The sequence below is a fragment of the Morone saxatilis genome, unplaced genomic scaffold (genome assembly GCF_004916995.1).
Source record: "Morone saxatilis isolate NCDOM2014 unplaced genomic scaffold, NCSU_SB_2.0 Contig21, whole genome shotgun sequence".
NCBI lineage: Eukaryota > Metazoa > Chordata > Actinopteri > Moronidae > Morone > Morone saxatilis.
The window spans coordinates 3922323-3937894 of NW_023339774.1; the positions used below are offsets into that span (position 1 = coordinate 3922323).

Sequence of the window (15572 nt, forward strand, 5' to 3'; positions counted from 1 at the left end):
AGTTGTTTTTGTTGTTACTGCAACATGTTTTGGAGTTTTAGGAGTATCCCAAAAACAGAACTTTGGGAGCATTACACCAAATTTTGGGGATTTGTAAGTAGTGAGACATGTATTTTATAATTTGGGCCGCACATTTTGGGGACTATGCAAAACCTTTGGTATTAAAAACAGCTTTGGGAGCACAATACAACAGTAATAGAAGAACAGAGTTTGGGAGTTTAGTATATTAGTATAATAAAGAAACTACAACAGGTATAGTTCAAGTTTAAACAGGTGGACTTTTTACTCAGAGTGACTTTAATGGTCATAATTTTAAGCTAAATGTTGGGAGGAAAGAGAGAGAGATGAGGTTCACTGGAAGAGATAATGAGCAGGTAAGAAGCCGAAAGAGAGAAAGCAAACTCAGCTCAATGTAACCTTCTAACATTTATACTATTGTGAACTCAGCAGTGTGTGTGTGTGTGTGTGTGTGTGTGTCCTTGCCACGATGAATACAGACCATACAGATAGTGATTTATTCAGATAGTTGTTGGCATTTGAGTTTACATCCCCCAGAAAGCAGCAGGCTGCTGCAGCATGGATTCAGCATGCTGCATTAAGAGCTTTGCTCCCTCTAGGCAACAGGAATTCTGGGTTATTTCTACCCTGGTGTATCTGGCACAGTTTTGGTTATCTATGCTCAACGGGCCAATGAAAGCACAGCTGCTCCACAGCTCATTGGCTGCCGCGGGGTAATGGGTTAATCCTGATTGGTGACTTTCTAAGAGGACACACCCTTGTTTTTTGAGGGGGGGTTGGAACAAATTTGCATATTTATCCATTTTCACTGTAGTGTGGAGGATTTGTAACCTAATTTTTGAACATTTTAGGCTCCAAATGACAAAGATGGGATATCACCAAATGTAAAAAAGACCTCTTGGCTGGTGATTCAGCCCCCAGAGTTGCTCATCAAACTCTTGATTCAACGTGGGAATAATTATTAAAACCATTTTAACATCTGAACACAAACTTTAAACCCACGCAGAGTCTTCGCTGTACTTTGAAATAATGAGAAAATAATGTGATTTCTGATCGGAAAAGTCAAGAAGTGTATTTCAAACAGTGGTGCTGCACCATAGCACCATATCTCCCACTACACTGCTGGGTTGCTGGGCAAAATTTAGAACGGGCCTGCCTCCATACAGGAGTGGCTTGGTGGATGGTAAATGTGTGTGACGTCTTAGTCGGCGTGTTTCTCTAACCCCCCTGTGTATCGCGTGTCTAGTCCTCACCAGCACTACTTCTGGAAAGGACCATGTGACCCAGAGGAGCAGTCACAGGACTTCAACATCCACACTCAAGGCCCATTTTTTTTTCTTCCTGTTCTTCGATCAATTCTTGCCTTTTATTCCAGCCTATAATCAGACAGGTTCAAATAAGTGAAACTGAGGGAAAGTGACAGAAGTGGAACCTGGCGCCAGCAACACATGGCTGCATCAAAGCGAGGTTCAACCCGGCAAATGCCAGCTTGCTTTTGAATTAGTTTTTTTCAGTTATTTAGGTTCAACACCAGTCATAAGACTTCGTATCAGATTAATTTTCAAAACTGTGGCAACAACTACGTAGAAATTTTATAAAAAACGTATTTAAATGAATAAATGAAATTCCAATGAATGTAAAATCAATACATTTACTGTTACTACTACTATTATTTTATTTTGAAAAGTTTTTTTTAATGTAAACATGCTGTTGAATTAATACGTTTGTACTTTTTAACACAATATTCAAGATTTAATTCTCTTTAGGTAAACTTAGTTTAACTGTAATATCATATTACACTCTGGAAAATACTACATATTCTTGCAAATGCATGTATGCATATATAAAGTATACATATACAAAAATAATATCATATTTGTACTGTAGATCACTATATTTTGTGACAAATAAAAACATAATAAATAATTATGGGTGTGTTTTTTTGTAATGCAAAATAAAAGTATGGTGTAAAATTTAATGAAAAATTAAATGAAATTGAAAATGTAAAAAAAAAATCAACAAATTCTATTCTTCTATTTTTCAATTAAATAAAATGAAAATATATTAGTATTTTATTTATTTTAAATGTTTAGTCACTATGAATAGAAATAATATTGTGTATAAGCCATGCCAAATGAATAATAATAGAATATCTATGTAGATGCATTCAAAGATAATCTGATTATATTGATAAAAAGCTTACTTTAGGGGGATTCACTGAACATAACTGATTTAAAGTTTAGATATAAATTAAAATAAATTCTTCTTGCATTTGAATGTGTTCTCCCTGTAATGTAGATATTATAACACCATAAAATCACACTGTATAACCGATAAATTCATTCCAAAGCCTCACACTGCAGTTCAAAAATTAAATAAAAGCAAAGAAAAAAAATAATTAGTGAACTTTTGTTGACCAGGCTTTTGCTACTTAGAAAAGTCCACTAAAACTTAATAGTCACCTCCATCCAGAGACAGAAATATGAGCAGTGAGCCATAAAGACTTCTGATGGAAACCTAAGCAGCCGGCACACTCAGGAAACAAATAAAACATCTTTATGAGCAGGATTTTATGATCTTAATAGGCACAGTCCCGGTCCAGTGGCCTCTAAGTGCTCTGCTGGACAGGTCTGTGTTTCAGAGCCGACTTCAGAGCCCGGCTACTGTCTGCACCGCCACACACCAAACTCTGCACAACTTAACTGTCTTCATTACGCTGCCTGGTGGATAATTAAAGGAACACTTTCACTGCCCGTGAAATTACAATAAATTCCTATTAGCCGGCTCCAATGTGCATTTTGCATATTAGGACAGAATATAAACCTAATTGATATACAGCAAACACTGTATATGGGAGTCATATGGTCTGTGTAATAAGAGACAAACTGTAGTTTTTCAGCACTTTGGCATGAGGGTGTGGTGATCACGGTGCAAGAAACTCCACAATTTACATTTTACTGACTTCCAGAGCCATTATTTCTTAAAAACAAGGAGAAATAATCTGCTGATGAGGGGAAATATTTCACTTTCCAGCATGTTTTAAGCATTTTTGAGATTATAAAGTAATTTTCTTGACTTTTCTTAGCTTCTGTGCTTTTTATAATACTCTGTAAAAAAATTACAAGACTCTTCTTTTTATAGAACATTGCTAAATTAAATGAGCTTTAAGTGCTCCCATCTCACCACTGGCAGATTTTCTTATTGTTTTTAGTATTCTAAAGATTCAGTGTGAGATTAAATGACTAATTAAAGTGGTTGTTTGTTTTTGTTTTATATTATTATTTCTACTCTGTGTTTTAAGTGCTAACAAATTATTACTGCGTAAAATACTGAGTAAAATAAGATTTATTTGGTGCATTAAATCATAAATTCTTACATAAAGTAGTGACTAATAAGAATTTTATCTTTGTGAATTTAAATTTTATTAATTAGTTTTTTGTTAATTTTAATTTTCTTTTAGTTCTTTCAACTTATCTCCTTATTCTCAGGAAAAATCATTCACATGTGTACATTTTTTGCAGTGATTTTATATTTTTCTTTGTCTCTTTTTGTTTCCCGCCAAAATTTATTTCAGTCATGTTCTTTAAAACTTTAAGACATTAAATCAGAGTGAAACTTTGGGGGCTGAAAACCCATCTCTAATTTTTATTTGCTCCCTCAGAGTTCGTCAGTCTCTTTGAAGCGGGACGGGACAGGTTATCTGACCTTGTCCCTTTTGTTAAACAGACAATACAGGCTTGTTGGGCCATTAGTTTGTCTTTGTAGGTGCTCGTCTAGGTGTGATATCCACCCTGTCACTGCTGATACCGCAAAGTCGACCTCAGAATCCACTAAAGGAAAACAAAGGAAAGCTTTTTGAGGCCAGAAATACCCTGAGGTGGTTTACAACATTCCTTTCCAGTCGAAGCAGAATCTCCTGTAAAATGCAATTATCTCAATTATACATCAGAATCAACTTGAGGCTTAAATTCTACAAATAAGAGGGAACAGAAGCCGACAAGAGCTCTGAGAAGCACTGATAACCGGAGAGTCTCCGATTCATGAGAACGTAGTACTCCGCTCAAGTGGAGGCGTCTGATTGGCGGGGAATAGGAGGGCTGCGATTGGCTGGGGCTGACATATTCTGTGTCGACTCAGCGCTGGGACCTGTTACGCCAGATGCCCTCCTCTCGTCCCCTGCAATGTTTGCAGCCCCACGCACGCGATCCCTCGCTCCGCTTGGCTGCACCCTCTCATCGCATTACTTCTGCTATTCTAACTCCTCCATCAATTATGCACTAGAATAACTCAGGGCCCTGATGGAGCCAAGACATAAAAGGGGATCATCAGCGGCGAGTGCTCGCAGCGTCTGCCCGCGTGTTCCCACCGTGCTGCTGCTGCAACCAGTGATATGTGCGCCAATGTAGCGGCTCATATAGGGCTGCAGTGATGGCAGACACACCAACGGGCTTGTGCATAAACAAACACATCACAGCTTGTACGCTCATCATTGTGTTAGTAGGTCAATCAGCCTGCAGACCAGACCTCGCTGCAAAAAGGCTAACTCATCAAAGTCATAAAACCCTATTCTAGGATCAGAAAATCTTATCCAAGATACACAGTGTAGTCATGTAACATTTGCATTAGATTATTAGACTTGTTTGAGGGTAATTGGGCTTGATTTGTGATTGATTTGTTCACAAGAAACAAGTATAAACTGTTCAACATCTGTCAAGAGGAAACGAGATGGATTTACTTATTTCAAGAATCTCAAAGCTTGACAAGACAAAACCAACACAGTGGTTGTCTTATAAACTTCTGAACTGAGCTGAATTAACACAATTGAGACTCAAACAATGTCGTTTCCAGAGCCTTTTTCTTGAATTTGTGAAGATTGGTTGCTCACATCCGAGTCTTTTTGACATTTTAAGATCAGACAGGGTCTTACAGTGTCCTGATTTTTGTGATAGTTTCAGGAAATATTGTCTTTTAGTCATTTTCTCAGCCTTACTGGCAGAATTTTTTGTTTAATACTAGCAAGTTTTTGTAGGAAACTGAATATTTTGCATGTTTGTAGAACTCTGTGCATGCCCCCATATCGATCAACATGCACAGATAAGTAAAGTGCATTAGGATGATCCTTTTAATCATCTGTAAAATCCTATTATTTCCTGCTATAAAAGAGTCCTAAAACCCCAAATTTTCTTCAAACGAGTGAAAACTGCCAGCAAAGAAAAAAAACTTCAACTTTTTTGCCATAGAAATCAATAAGAATTTGACCAATTTCTAAAAAAAAAATGCATGTTACTGCACTAGAATCAAGAAAAAGACATGATATTAGAAACCCTTCAAAAAACCAGATCTGCATTAATAACAGTTTTAACTTCACTCACAAATTCTTTCACATTTTAGGAAAATCAGACCTGAAGAACTTCAGAAATGACTTCTTTTACAGACACAAATGACTTAATGAGAAGCAGACTTTTTTTGCAGCAGCAGTTGAGTGCCAGATCAGAAAAGATCAGAAAAATGCTCAAGTGACATCCCAGGATTCGTAACCTACTTTTGTTCCTTGAATCAAAATGGAGTCGAATTTGGAAAATGGCTGCCTGTGTTCCGTGCTCCGCCACACACCACAGAGAAAAGGCGAAGAGAAGCAGAAGTCAGCCACGTCTATGGAAAGTGTACAGATCTTGGCAGTCTGAGATTTCAATTAATGACCCTGCAGCTCAAGTTGTGCGATGATAAAATACCAAAAACAATTTAATCGCAGTCATTCATCAGCAAAGAAACACAGGCCAGGAAAGAAACTGTGAAAAAGAAAAAGCACAGCCGACATAATGTCGACCCCTCTATTAAAGTCATGGCGGTCCTGACCTGGATTTCTGCTGGTTGCGTGTGAAGGTTTGTCCAGGCTCTATCGTGAGATCACAAACAGCTTTTTTAATATTTCATGGGTCCCAAAGCACCAAGTATGCTGAAATCCAACAGGAGGAAACACTTTGGGTCTCAGCGGACCAGAGAGCCACACGAAAGGTCCCGCAAAGTCACACCAAGTTCATCAGACAACAAATGTTCTTCACACGCAGACAAATAACATTTGTCCGCTCAGTAATTTCCACCACGGGAGTCTAAGAACGGCAAAACAGGCAAAAACTTCTTCTATGTTGTGGTACGAAAAACACGGCTCCAAACCATCATCAGATAAACGCTCATACCCCAATGATTACATGAGACATTTGAACTGGAGAAACAAAAGCAATTAGGCAGCAGCAGTGTCTCCCACAAAAGCATATTTTGCCTCATCAGAGATGTTTTGGTTTGTCTCTGAGGTTGAAAGAAAAAGCTGGCGACTGTACGCGGCGTTCAGAGTGCTCCATTGCTCTTGTGAATCACACATGATTCACAAACCTTGACTGGAAAAGTAATGTGCTCACACATCAGCTTTGTCTAATTTCTTCCAAGATACACAAAAAGCTAAAAGTCAGCAGCCATTTAAAATCAGGAAATATCGGCCTGATGAGGGGGCGCGCATACTTTTTGTTTCAGGCCTCCCTCCAAAGCCGCACTGACCCACATTTAGTTCCAGAAACATTTACTTGGAGGTTTGGCCCCCGCTGTCAGAATGATCACATTTGCTTTTTATCAAGCATATACTTCAGGCCAATTTACATCTCAGCTGTGATCGTATATGATTTCAGTCTACTGATGTGCCAATTGTCTCATTACCTCCATTTGTCTTAAACCAGAAGAGACAGCGAAGCCTTCGCCATGTAATAAAACTACTGACATCACAGCTAACAAGTCAAAACCACACTGACAGCTTTAAATCCAAAATTAAGCTTTATAACCACTACAAGAGAATTATCCACTTGTCAGTAATCCAAACATGTAAGAGAAAACACTGCTGATTCTGTTCTCTTCCAGCTTTTGCTCAGTTCTGTTGAACCTACTCATCCTACTCTGAAGAATGGAGCACCTTTAAATTCTAATCTTCCTATTATAAAGTCCTTTTATAAAGTCCTTTATAAAGTTTATAATGACTCATATACCAGTGATTTAACTTTAGTCCAACTGGTTTCCAATTCAAATAAGCTCATTTCAAGAATTTTCTACTGAGAAACAGTATAAAATAATTATAAAAATAACAAGTCTTTTGCACTAGAATCAAGAAAATGTCTCATGGTTGTAGAAAACGCTTGAAACAACCCGATTTGGTTTGGAAAAAGGTTAAAAAAGAAAAGAAAAGATTTTTGGACTCAATACTACACAAATAAATCTTGGTAAGATGGAGAATTGAAGCACATAGTACGGAACACGAGGAGCACATTCAGCAGCTGCAGGGCTCTCTGACAAACAGTCACTGTTGTCTTGGACTCTAGTTTACACAGCAAATCTTGACAAACTGCATTTACTCATGTTCCATTATGTCTTGCTGTTGACAAGACTATAAAAAGGATGCTAGGATGGCCAAGCACCCACCCTGCTATCTTTGATACTGTGTGCTGCCCTACAAACAGCAGCTCTTGCCCAGTCTGTTAGCAGCTTAGTGGCTCTTTAGGACCTTTTTGGAAGCAGTTTTCAGAAGCTTTACTGCAGTCATTAGGAGCTAAGGCTGATTAATGTGAATGGTCAGGCAGGGCCTGGCTTTCTGAGGGAAGAACAGAGCGGGGTGAAGGGTCCCACAGGAAGTGTTTTGTGTCTCCACACAAAGGGAGGGCTGACCTCTTAAGCCCCTTAGAGCCTCTTTGCTAATACCCTCACCGGTGCCTACAAAGACACAGGGGATGCCATTTCACCACTCACATTTAACAGCATACACAAGAAAAAAGCCCCACCAAGATTAAAACGGCAGAAAAGTGAACCTCTGTGCAGCGGAGTGAGACTGCGAGATTAGGCCTGAAGAGTCCCCCGCTAATCCATTGAGTGCCGCGCATATCAAACACAGGATGTCAAACTCACACAGTACCTGATCTGGACACAATGAATCTTATCAAGTCGTTATTGGCAACTGTTGAATTGTAAAAGTTTCATTTTCTTAAACAAGTAAAAAAAAAAAAAACTGCAAATAGAGTATTTCAACCTGTTTCGTGTCCACTTACGTGTAGTGAATTCTCTAGATTCAACGGTCAGTTTCCCCGTACTCTGTCGTATCTTCTGTAGTTTATTGCTGTATTGCAAACAGGTTGAAATAATCGTACATACATATTTTCTTCAGGTTTTCTACACAAAGATGCTTCTAGCTGCATATGACCTTATTCTCTAACAAGATTTCTTACCAGAAACTGGTTGAAATAATTATACTGTGAAGGAAGATTTTTTTATTTTAAGCTTATTTTAATTTTTTTGATCAAGATAACACCAGACAAGTTGTATTCAAGCTGAAATTAGAAATTAGAATTAGATTTTCTACTAATGAGTAGAATTTTCTTCATTCCAATGCAATAATTTATCCCTTATTCTGTCTTCCCTCAAGATACTGACAATTCTAGAAAATTCCTGTAACAAGTTGACTTCTGTTGGAAAGTGGCTGAAGTCGTACTTCACTAGTAGATATATTCACATATTTTAAACACAGTTTCTAAATTCAAGAGGAATTTTTCCTGATCTGCGGTATTATTTTTTTCTTTCAGGATACTGACACTGAATTCTAAAAACAGGTTGTACGTTACCATGCTGCATGGGCATTTTCTAAATTCGAGTGGGATTTTTCTGTGATTTACCTTCTCAAGATATTGGCTCTAAATTCTAGAAAAATCCTACCTTATTCTCAAGATACTGGCACTAAATTCTAGAAAAATCTTACCTTATTCTCAAGATATTGACACTAAATTCTAGAAAAATTTAGAAAACAACTTGATTTCTATTGGAATCTAGTTGAAGTAATCACGTTGCACTGGCTGATTCTTTGCTCTCATTTTAGAAAAACAAGAATTGAGGAGCTCATTTGACAATAAGGGTTTTTTAAGATGAAAATTCTTGTGATGAAAAATAAACACAGCGACTTGCAGCACTTATTATAACCACAGTGCATCTGCCTTGCCAGAACTTGAGAGCTATCTTGCCGTAAACCAATAAACCGTCCACACTTATTAGCAATCCTTCGTCACTAGTTCCTGTCAATCAGACCCCGGCAGCCTGAGGGCCTCGCCTTATTAGTCACAGCGTAAAGGGAAGGCAGGGGCAGCTTCTCTCTGCAGGCAGGGTCATAGGGAGCATGAGGACTGACGGGCGTCTCCACATGACAACTGTTCCCCCTCCTGCAGGAAGCTTAGTATATGAAACTCACAGCTTAATTGACCTGAAGGTTCAGTCTTATTAAGCACATTCTGTAAGGTACAACTGATTAAAATACACCAAGTGGGAGGAAACTGACATTATATGAGGAAGTGAATAAGGGAGATTTCCTATCTGTGATGTGACGCTCTTTCATTTCATGCGCTGAGAGCTTGAAGTGCTGTGAGGAGGCTTAATGCTTCAGCACTTTGTAATAAAATGGACGGTAAACCTCAGATAAGAAGCCTCTTATCCTCAGTTTATTGACAGTTTCTGAAGCCTCTCTGCAGGAAATCACATTCTGTCAGCAGCCTTTGATGTCTTTTGAGATTGACACTTCCTCAGGGTGGAAACACTGGTTCTGACCCCACCCCAACACTTCGCGGCCTGGACACTGCTCCCCTGTCGTAGCCTCTGGCCTCTAATGCGGAAGTTTCTCTCACCCCCGCGACTGTGTTGTCCCTCCTCTTATAATCCCCCACCTCAGATAACTTATGCACGCTCTCCACAACCACCTCTCCCGTCTCCTCCTTCTCCCAGTCTGTCTCTCCGCACAGCTAAAAGCCGGCTATGGGCCGCTGAGTACGAGCGGAACAATAGTGGCCTTTCAGGCGCTCTGTGCTGGCGCTGGGAGAGGGCTGCGGTCCTGAGACCCAGTCAATATTTGGACGTGGTTGCCTTTTTGTGTCCGTTTTTAATCCAAGCGGAACCAAGCGGCAGGGAGCCGGGAAAAGGCTGAGAGGGGAAAGCAAGGGTAAACACAGGGAACAATGCAAACGGGGCAACTCACAATGCCACTGGGAAACTATCACAACATCAGCTCGCCACCAAGTGAAAAATGGAGTATTGTTTCTTTAAGTGGAGATTAAAAAGAGAGCAGTGTAAGAAAAGCAAATAGTGGAGGTCATTCTGCTATGAGAAGAAATGTGTGTCAAGTCGAGGAGCTTACTACCATTTTTGAGGTATTACCTCAACCAAAAACAATCAAGCAGGTCCAGAAACTTGGAAGGAAAAGAGCATTTGGATCATCAGAGAGGTCTTTTAAGTCAATAACCACGCTTATCTCAGACATAAAACTAGCCACTGAAGCGATTCTTTGATTGTCTTATGGAGAAATATGTTGCATCTGCTGGGGAAAGCTTTGGGTGGGTATTATCAGGGATTAAAGGAAACCCCTGGGGTGACAGTGCTCTCCTTGAACACTGGAATCCCTCTCTCCCCAGCTGTCAGGTCGTTAGTCCCACCCAATGAGGTTCTTTGATGACGAGGGGTATCAGTTTCCATGGCGTCCGAGACACAAACAGCTTGGGAGATTAGGGACGGAACTCGGCCCTGATTCTCCGTTGATCCCACCTATCAGCAACAAATAAACACCTTGGGCCGCGGCAACGCCTGCATGCGGACCATATGGACCCGGGTGGGTTTTAATGAAGCAGTTAAATAGCTGGTGAGCAGGGAATTCACTAATAGCTCCTTGTCAGAGCAGCAGTAAATACCCCACTCATACACTTTACTCCATCACTGGTTACCGACACAGACAGCAAAGCTGACAAGGAACATCTGTGGCTCATTTTTCTTACATGAGCCTTTCCACCACAGTTTTTAATTTCTAGCTTTTGATTTCTTGTCTCCATTGGGCTGCTTTTGTCTTGGTGCCACTTTCTAATAAAACATACTCACATACTTCAGGCAGTATGAGCTGTAACTAATGACTTTATTAACGTTTAATACACATGTTAATAATACTTTATCAGTTACACTTTATAAAGGGTAACTACTTCTACGTTTATAATGGCTAATAAATCAGGTCTGCATGCTTTATAGATTAGCAACTAGCTAATGCCATCATAAACTCTGATCTACAAAGTCATTCTTAATTATTTATTAACCATGTGTTACAACTTCTTTATCCTGCTAATAGCGCCTTGTCAATATGGCAGGAGCTACAGTAAAACCGCAGTCATACATTGTTCTTATCTCAGTATCTCAAACTGCACGTGTCTACTACTTTTGTATTTAGCCACAAACTGAATTTTCTGTTTAGTTTTTCATGTTTCTCACTTGGATCATAAGTCATTAATTCTGCAGTTGTAAAAGTCACTTAGTTGTTAATAAATGGGTTTTGGTCCACATGTTCTGCAGCCCTTTTGCAGGAAGCAGGGGGGCGAAGTGTCCGTCGGAGGAGTCTACTTTTTCACAACCTGGCAACATAAAAGCTGTCTCACTGATCTGTAAACATTAATAAATTACGATTTATAATCCCATAGATACCGTTAACAATACTGATAACAGTATGAGAGGGACTTGTAGTGATGCCACTACATATCACTCTTCTATGACAATATCTGAAACCACTCTGTGTCTAAAAGGAGTTGCAGTTTTTTTCGCCACATATTCTATAGATTTTTTGTAAATTCCTACATTATTTACAGGTTACAGGATTATATCCAATTAGGAGCATTCCCTGACTTTCCAAGCCTGCATAGCAAATATGTACACATTTTACGCACATTACATCCCCTGACTAATGGACTGACTCAGAGTAGACAGTGCAGCCTCTACACTCAGTGAATTACATTTGACTGATGAATACCACAATGGAACAATCTGAAGCTTTTTTTGGGCTGATGTGGTAAAACAACAACTAAGAGTCATTACATAAATTGTGCCTCTGCAGTTTCGCTCGAACAAGGCTCCCTGATACTGGAGTTTCATTTAATTTCATTAAGTAGCTTATACAAGCACAGCTACTTGCTGTCACTGTGGGAGCTTTTCAAACTCCAGGCGAAAGCTGAACCATCCTCAGGGCTGTAAATCCCTCCTCCACCGCTCAGAGTCCTGCTCGTCTGAGCCTAATCAGCAACGAGCATCAGCACGAGAAGATGTTTCCCTGAGATGAAAGCATAGCGAAACATGGTTGCATGTTTATCTAAATCACAAAAAGGCTCCTTTTAAAACAACAGAAAAACATGGAAATGTCATTGCATTTCCCTTTTTCACGACTCACTTCCCATTTCAATTCCAGAGCTCCTGTAGGGGATTTCATGAATGGCTGAGTATGGACTGCTGCTCCGGATGCCATTTTCCCCACTTTGGTCAAATATGTAGCAGAGAAGGCAGAGAGGGGGGTAAGAAAGCTCATCTGGAAGTTGGGACTGTGCCGCAGCAGGTTCCCAGGGCTCTAATACTGAGTATGGTTACATTAAACAGCAGGGATCTGGGGCCCACGAGCTTGTATGGAATACTGTTAGGTTCTGCTGCGGGTCAGGGGGGCCCCCAGGCTTTGAGCACGGCCCTCTCTTACATTATACAGCCAGGGTCAGGTTTAGATTAAAGTCATGAATGAGAAAAGGAGACAGTCATTTAGAGTTACTCATTTATTTAGCCCCCATTCTGCAGAGACAAAGCCCAGGCAGGGTGCCGTGCCGGGGCCGTCACCGGGCCCCATGGCCGGCGGTACTGCCCCGGTTTTGACCCTGACAACGGTCTCCTCTGTGCTGCTTAACCCGTAACTCGCCTGGTTACTACCAAGTGTGTGACCTCAGCATGTGTGGATCTCTCACAAGAGGGAGCACCACGCTGTGCCTTGGCCGCAGCTGAAATACCCCTGTGTACCCCCTTATTGTCTGCCTCAGCGTGGGCCGGGAGGGGGGCAGAGGGGGTGGAGGTGGGGGGGACACTTGGACGGGGGAGCATGGCAACCAAGAAACCAGACTTGGGAACTGTTTGAAGGCCAAGACAGAAAAAACAACCTGCAGCCTTTGAGTGGGACAGAATGCTGTTATCAGACTATCTGTCGGTTAGTGGAGCAGGAACTCCATCAGCCTTTGATGCTACCACCACATTTACATTTGTATCATTAACATCTTGCCAGTTCAGCTCCTCTGAAGCCACACAAACCAGTTTCTATTCCCTAAGCAAATGTTGATATGAATTACTCTTTTTTGACTCATGCCGAAACTGTGGCCTAATACCAGACAGAGGACGATGAAAGTATTCCTGTCCAACTGAAACAAAGTGACACACACTCATTATATCACTATGTGCTTAAGTGCCAAGAGTGAGGCACTGAGTCACCAAGGGAAGTGCCTTGACACACAGAGGAGAGAGTTTAGGAGGAGAAATGTCACTTTAGTATTTAAATTAGAAGAATCTGGGCTCACCTGAAAATACTTTTTCTACAGCTTTGTAATAATTAAAACCAGAGAGCAACAAAAAGTTTTCAGCTGCAGGTTTTTAGTCACCCAATGCAACAAAATATACTTTATCAACACTTTCTGAGCAAAGCAGCTGTGACAACCACTGTGATAGTCACAGACACTGTGTTGCTAATAAACAATTAATAAATCACAAGCTTGACAGAAACATCACCTAAGACTCATTGGATGGGTCTCCACTTGGCACAAAATCAATTCTGTCAATTGTAATCGATGGCAGCAGACTGGAGGACACTCAGCACTATTTCAGCGCAGCAACTCAGCCGAATACATTTCTCCCAGCGCTTGTAACACTCCTCATGTATTTCATTTTCGGCCTGAACGTGGGGCAAACGCTGAACATGAATGCGTAATAGCGCGTAATGGTGCGTAATAGCGGACAGCCTGTGTGAAAATGCCTTGTTGTTTCTCTGTCAGGTATGATTTATGCTGCTCAATGTGCACAGTTTATTACAAAGATGATCCAGATATGGAGGATTATTAAACGGTAATCAGCACAACGATCCATCAATGACGACAACAAATAAAAGGTTCTAGTCAAGCCTGAACCAAGCAAACACTCACATTTATCAATCGTGTGTGTGTGCCGAAGAAGAGTTCATAATGTTGGTAACTCAGAGCAAATGTTACACCATAAGAGGCATTGTTGAAAATTGATGTGTTAACAGCTTTGTTTTTAAATTGTAAATATATAAAGCGATGTTTAGTTTTGCTTCCCTAAGTGGATTACTTTGCTTTTTAGCACTTGTGATGCTTCAAACGGACTGTACACGCAGTCACTCAACAGACTGTAAACCGGTTAGAGTGCAGCTTCAATCGGGCAACATCAAGGGTGATGGAGCCCCTGTGTGCCGGTGCGTCCCTGCGAGCGGGCGGGCGACTTACTTGGGGTTGGTCCGGTTCCAGTAGACGGCGTAGCGGTCGGACACCACCTTGGAAGCTGGGTCCTGGCCGTACACGCACATCCCAATGATGAGGATGAGGAAGATGATCATTTCCACCTGCGGCATTCTGGCTCTGGAACTCCGACGAAGCCAAACGGATTACAGTCCCTCCTCCGGTTCAGGTTTAAAGACTGATGGATGTGGTGGTGAAGTGTTGGGATGAGAGTCCACTTCACGCGTTTTATTCCCGCACAGATGTAGCTCCCTCCTCGGGTTTTTATTACAAAACTGAAGCTTAATGTCTTCCTCTTCTTTCTAAAAGAGCGGTTTGTTGTTCAGTCTCAGTCAGATCTTACTTTGGACCAAACTAAATCCAATCTATTTCTGCCTTACACACGGACAATCTTCCTTCGACTCAACTCCGCTCCGCGCAGCCAACACTTTCTCCAACTCGCACTGAATTTCCCAGAGAGGAGGCAACGTTGCGTACGGAGTGGAAAATATAAAAAAAACACAACAAATATATAAATAAATGTTCCACAATGTAAAGATATATATAAAAAAAAGAGCAGAGACGCAGCTCCTTGTGCCGTCGCTCAGCTCTCTCCGGCTCAGGATCTCTCCTCCTGTTCGCTGTGAATCACCAAGAAGCCAGAAAAGAAGACTCGCAACCAGCAGCTCAGGCTCCCGCAGCTGCCCGAGCGCTTCTGCCCTGCGGAACAGCAACGCACGCAGTAAATCAAACCTCTCCGCCGCGCGTAAACGCACACAGTCTCCGGGTTGAACGTCCCCCAACGAGCGCCACGAGCAGCGGTCTTATCAACGTGGAGGAAGCGAACCAAGTCAGCGGCGCTCCTCTGGCTCCTGCGGCCATGCTCTCCCGGACCAACCCCCCTTCCTCCAACCCCTCCACTCCCCCCCTCCCCAATCTCTCTCTCTCTCTCTCTCTCTCGTCCTCCCTCCTACTGTGCCAGCCGCTGCACGCTGCAAGAAATGTTCGTCTTTTGCTGTTTGAGCGCAGAAACATAAAAGACTGTTGAGTCTTCTTCTGGAGCTCGTATTGTCACATTCAGTGTATGCAGCTGGTTTCATCAGCTCTGCTTCACCTCCACTTTCCCGTGTTCACTGGTTGCAGATCAGCCTACTGTTCACATTCACTTGGGGTTTTGCGCGCAGCCGCTACAGCGCTGTTTGTTGT

At 41.3% G+C, this 15572-nt stretch overlaps 1 protein-coding gene across 1 annotated transcript in view; it reads right to left on the minus strand.

Annotated features, from left to right (window-relative positions):
- LOC118332552 (ephrin-A5b-like) overlaps positions 1-15270 on the minus strand; it is a 75476-nt gene extending 60206 nt beyond the window's left edge. The window contains exon 1 of the mRNA XM_035667898.1: positions 14376-15270. Within this exon, the coding sequence (XP_035523791.1) occupies positions 14376-14500 (125 nt within the window). The 5' untranslated portion in view covers positions 14501-15270. The remainder of the gene's footprint in view (positions 1-14375) is intronic.
- Between the last annotated feature and the right edge of the window lie 302 nt (positions 15271-15572).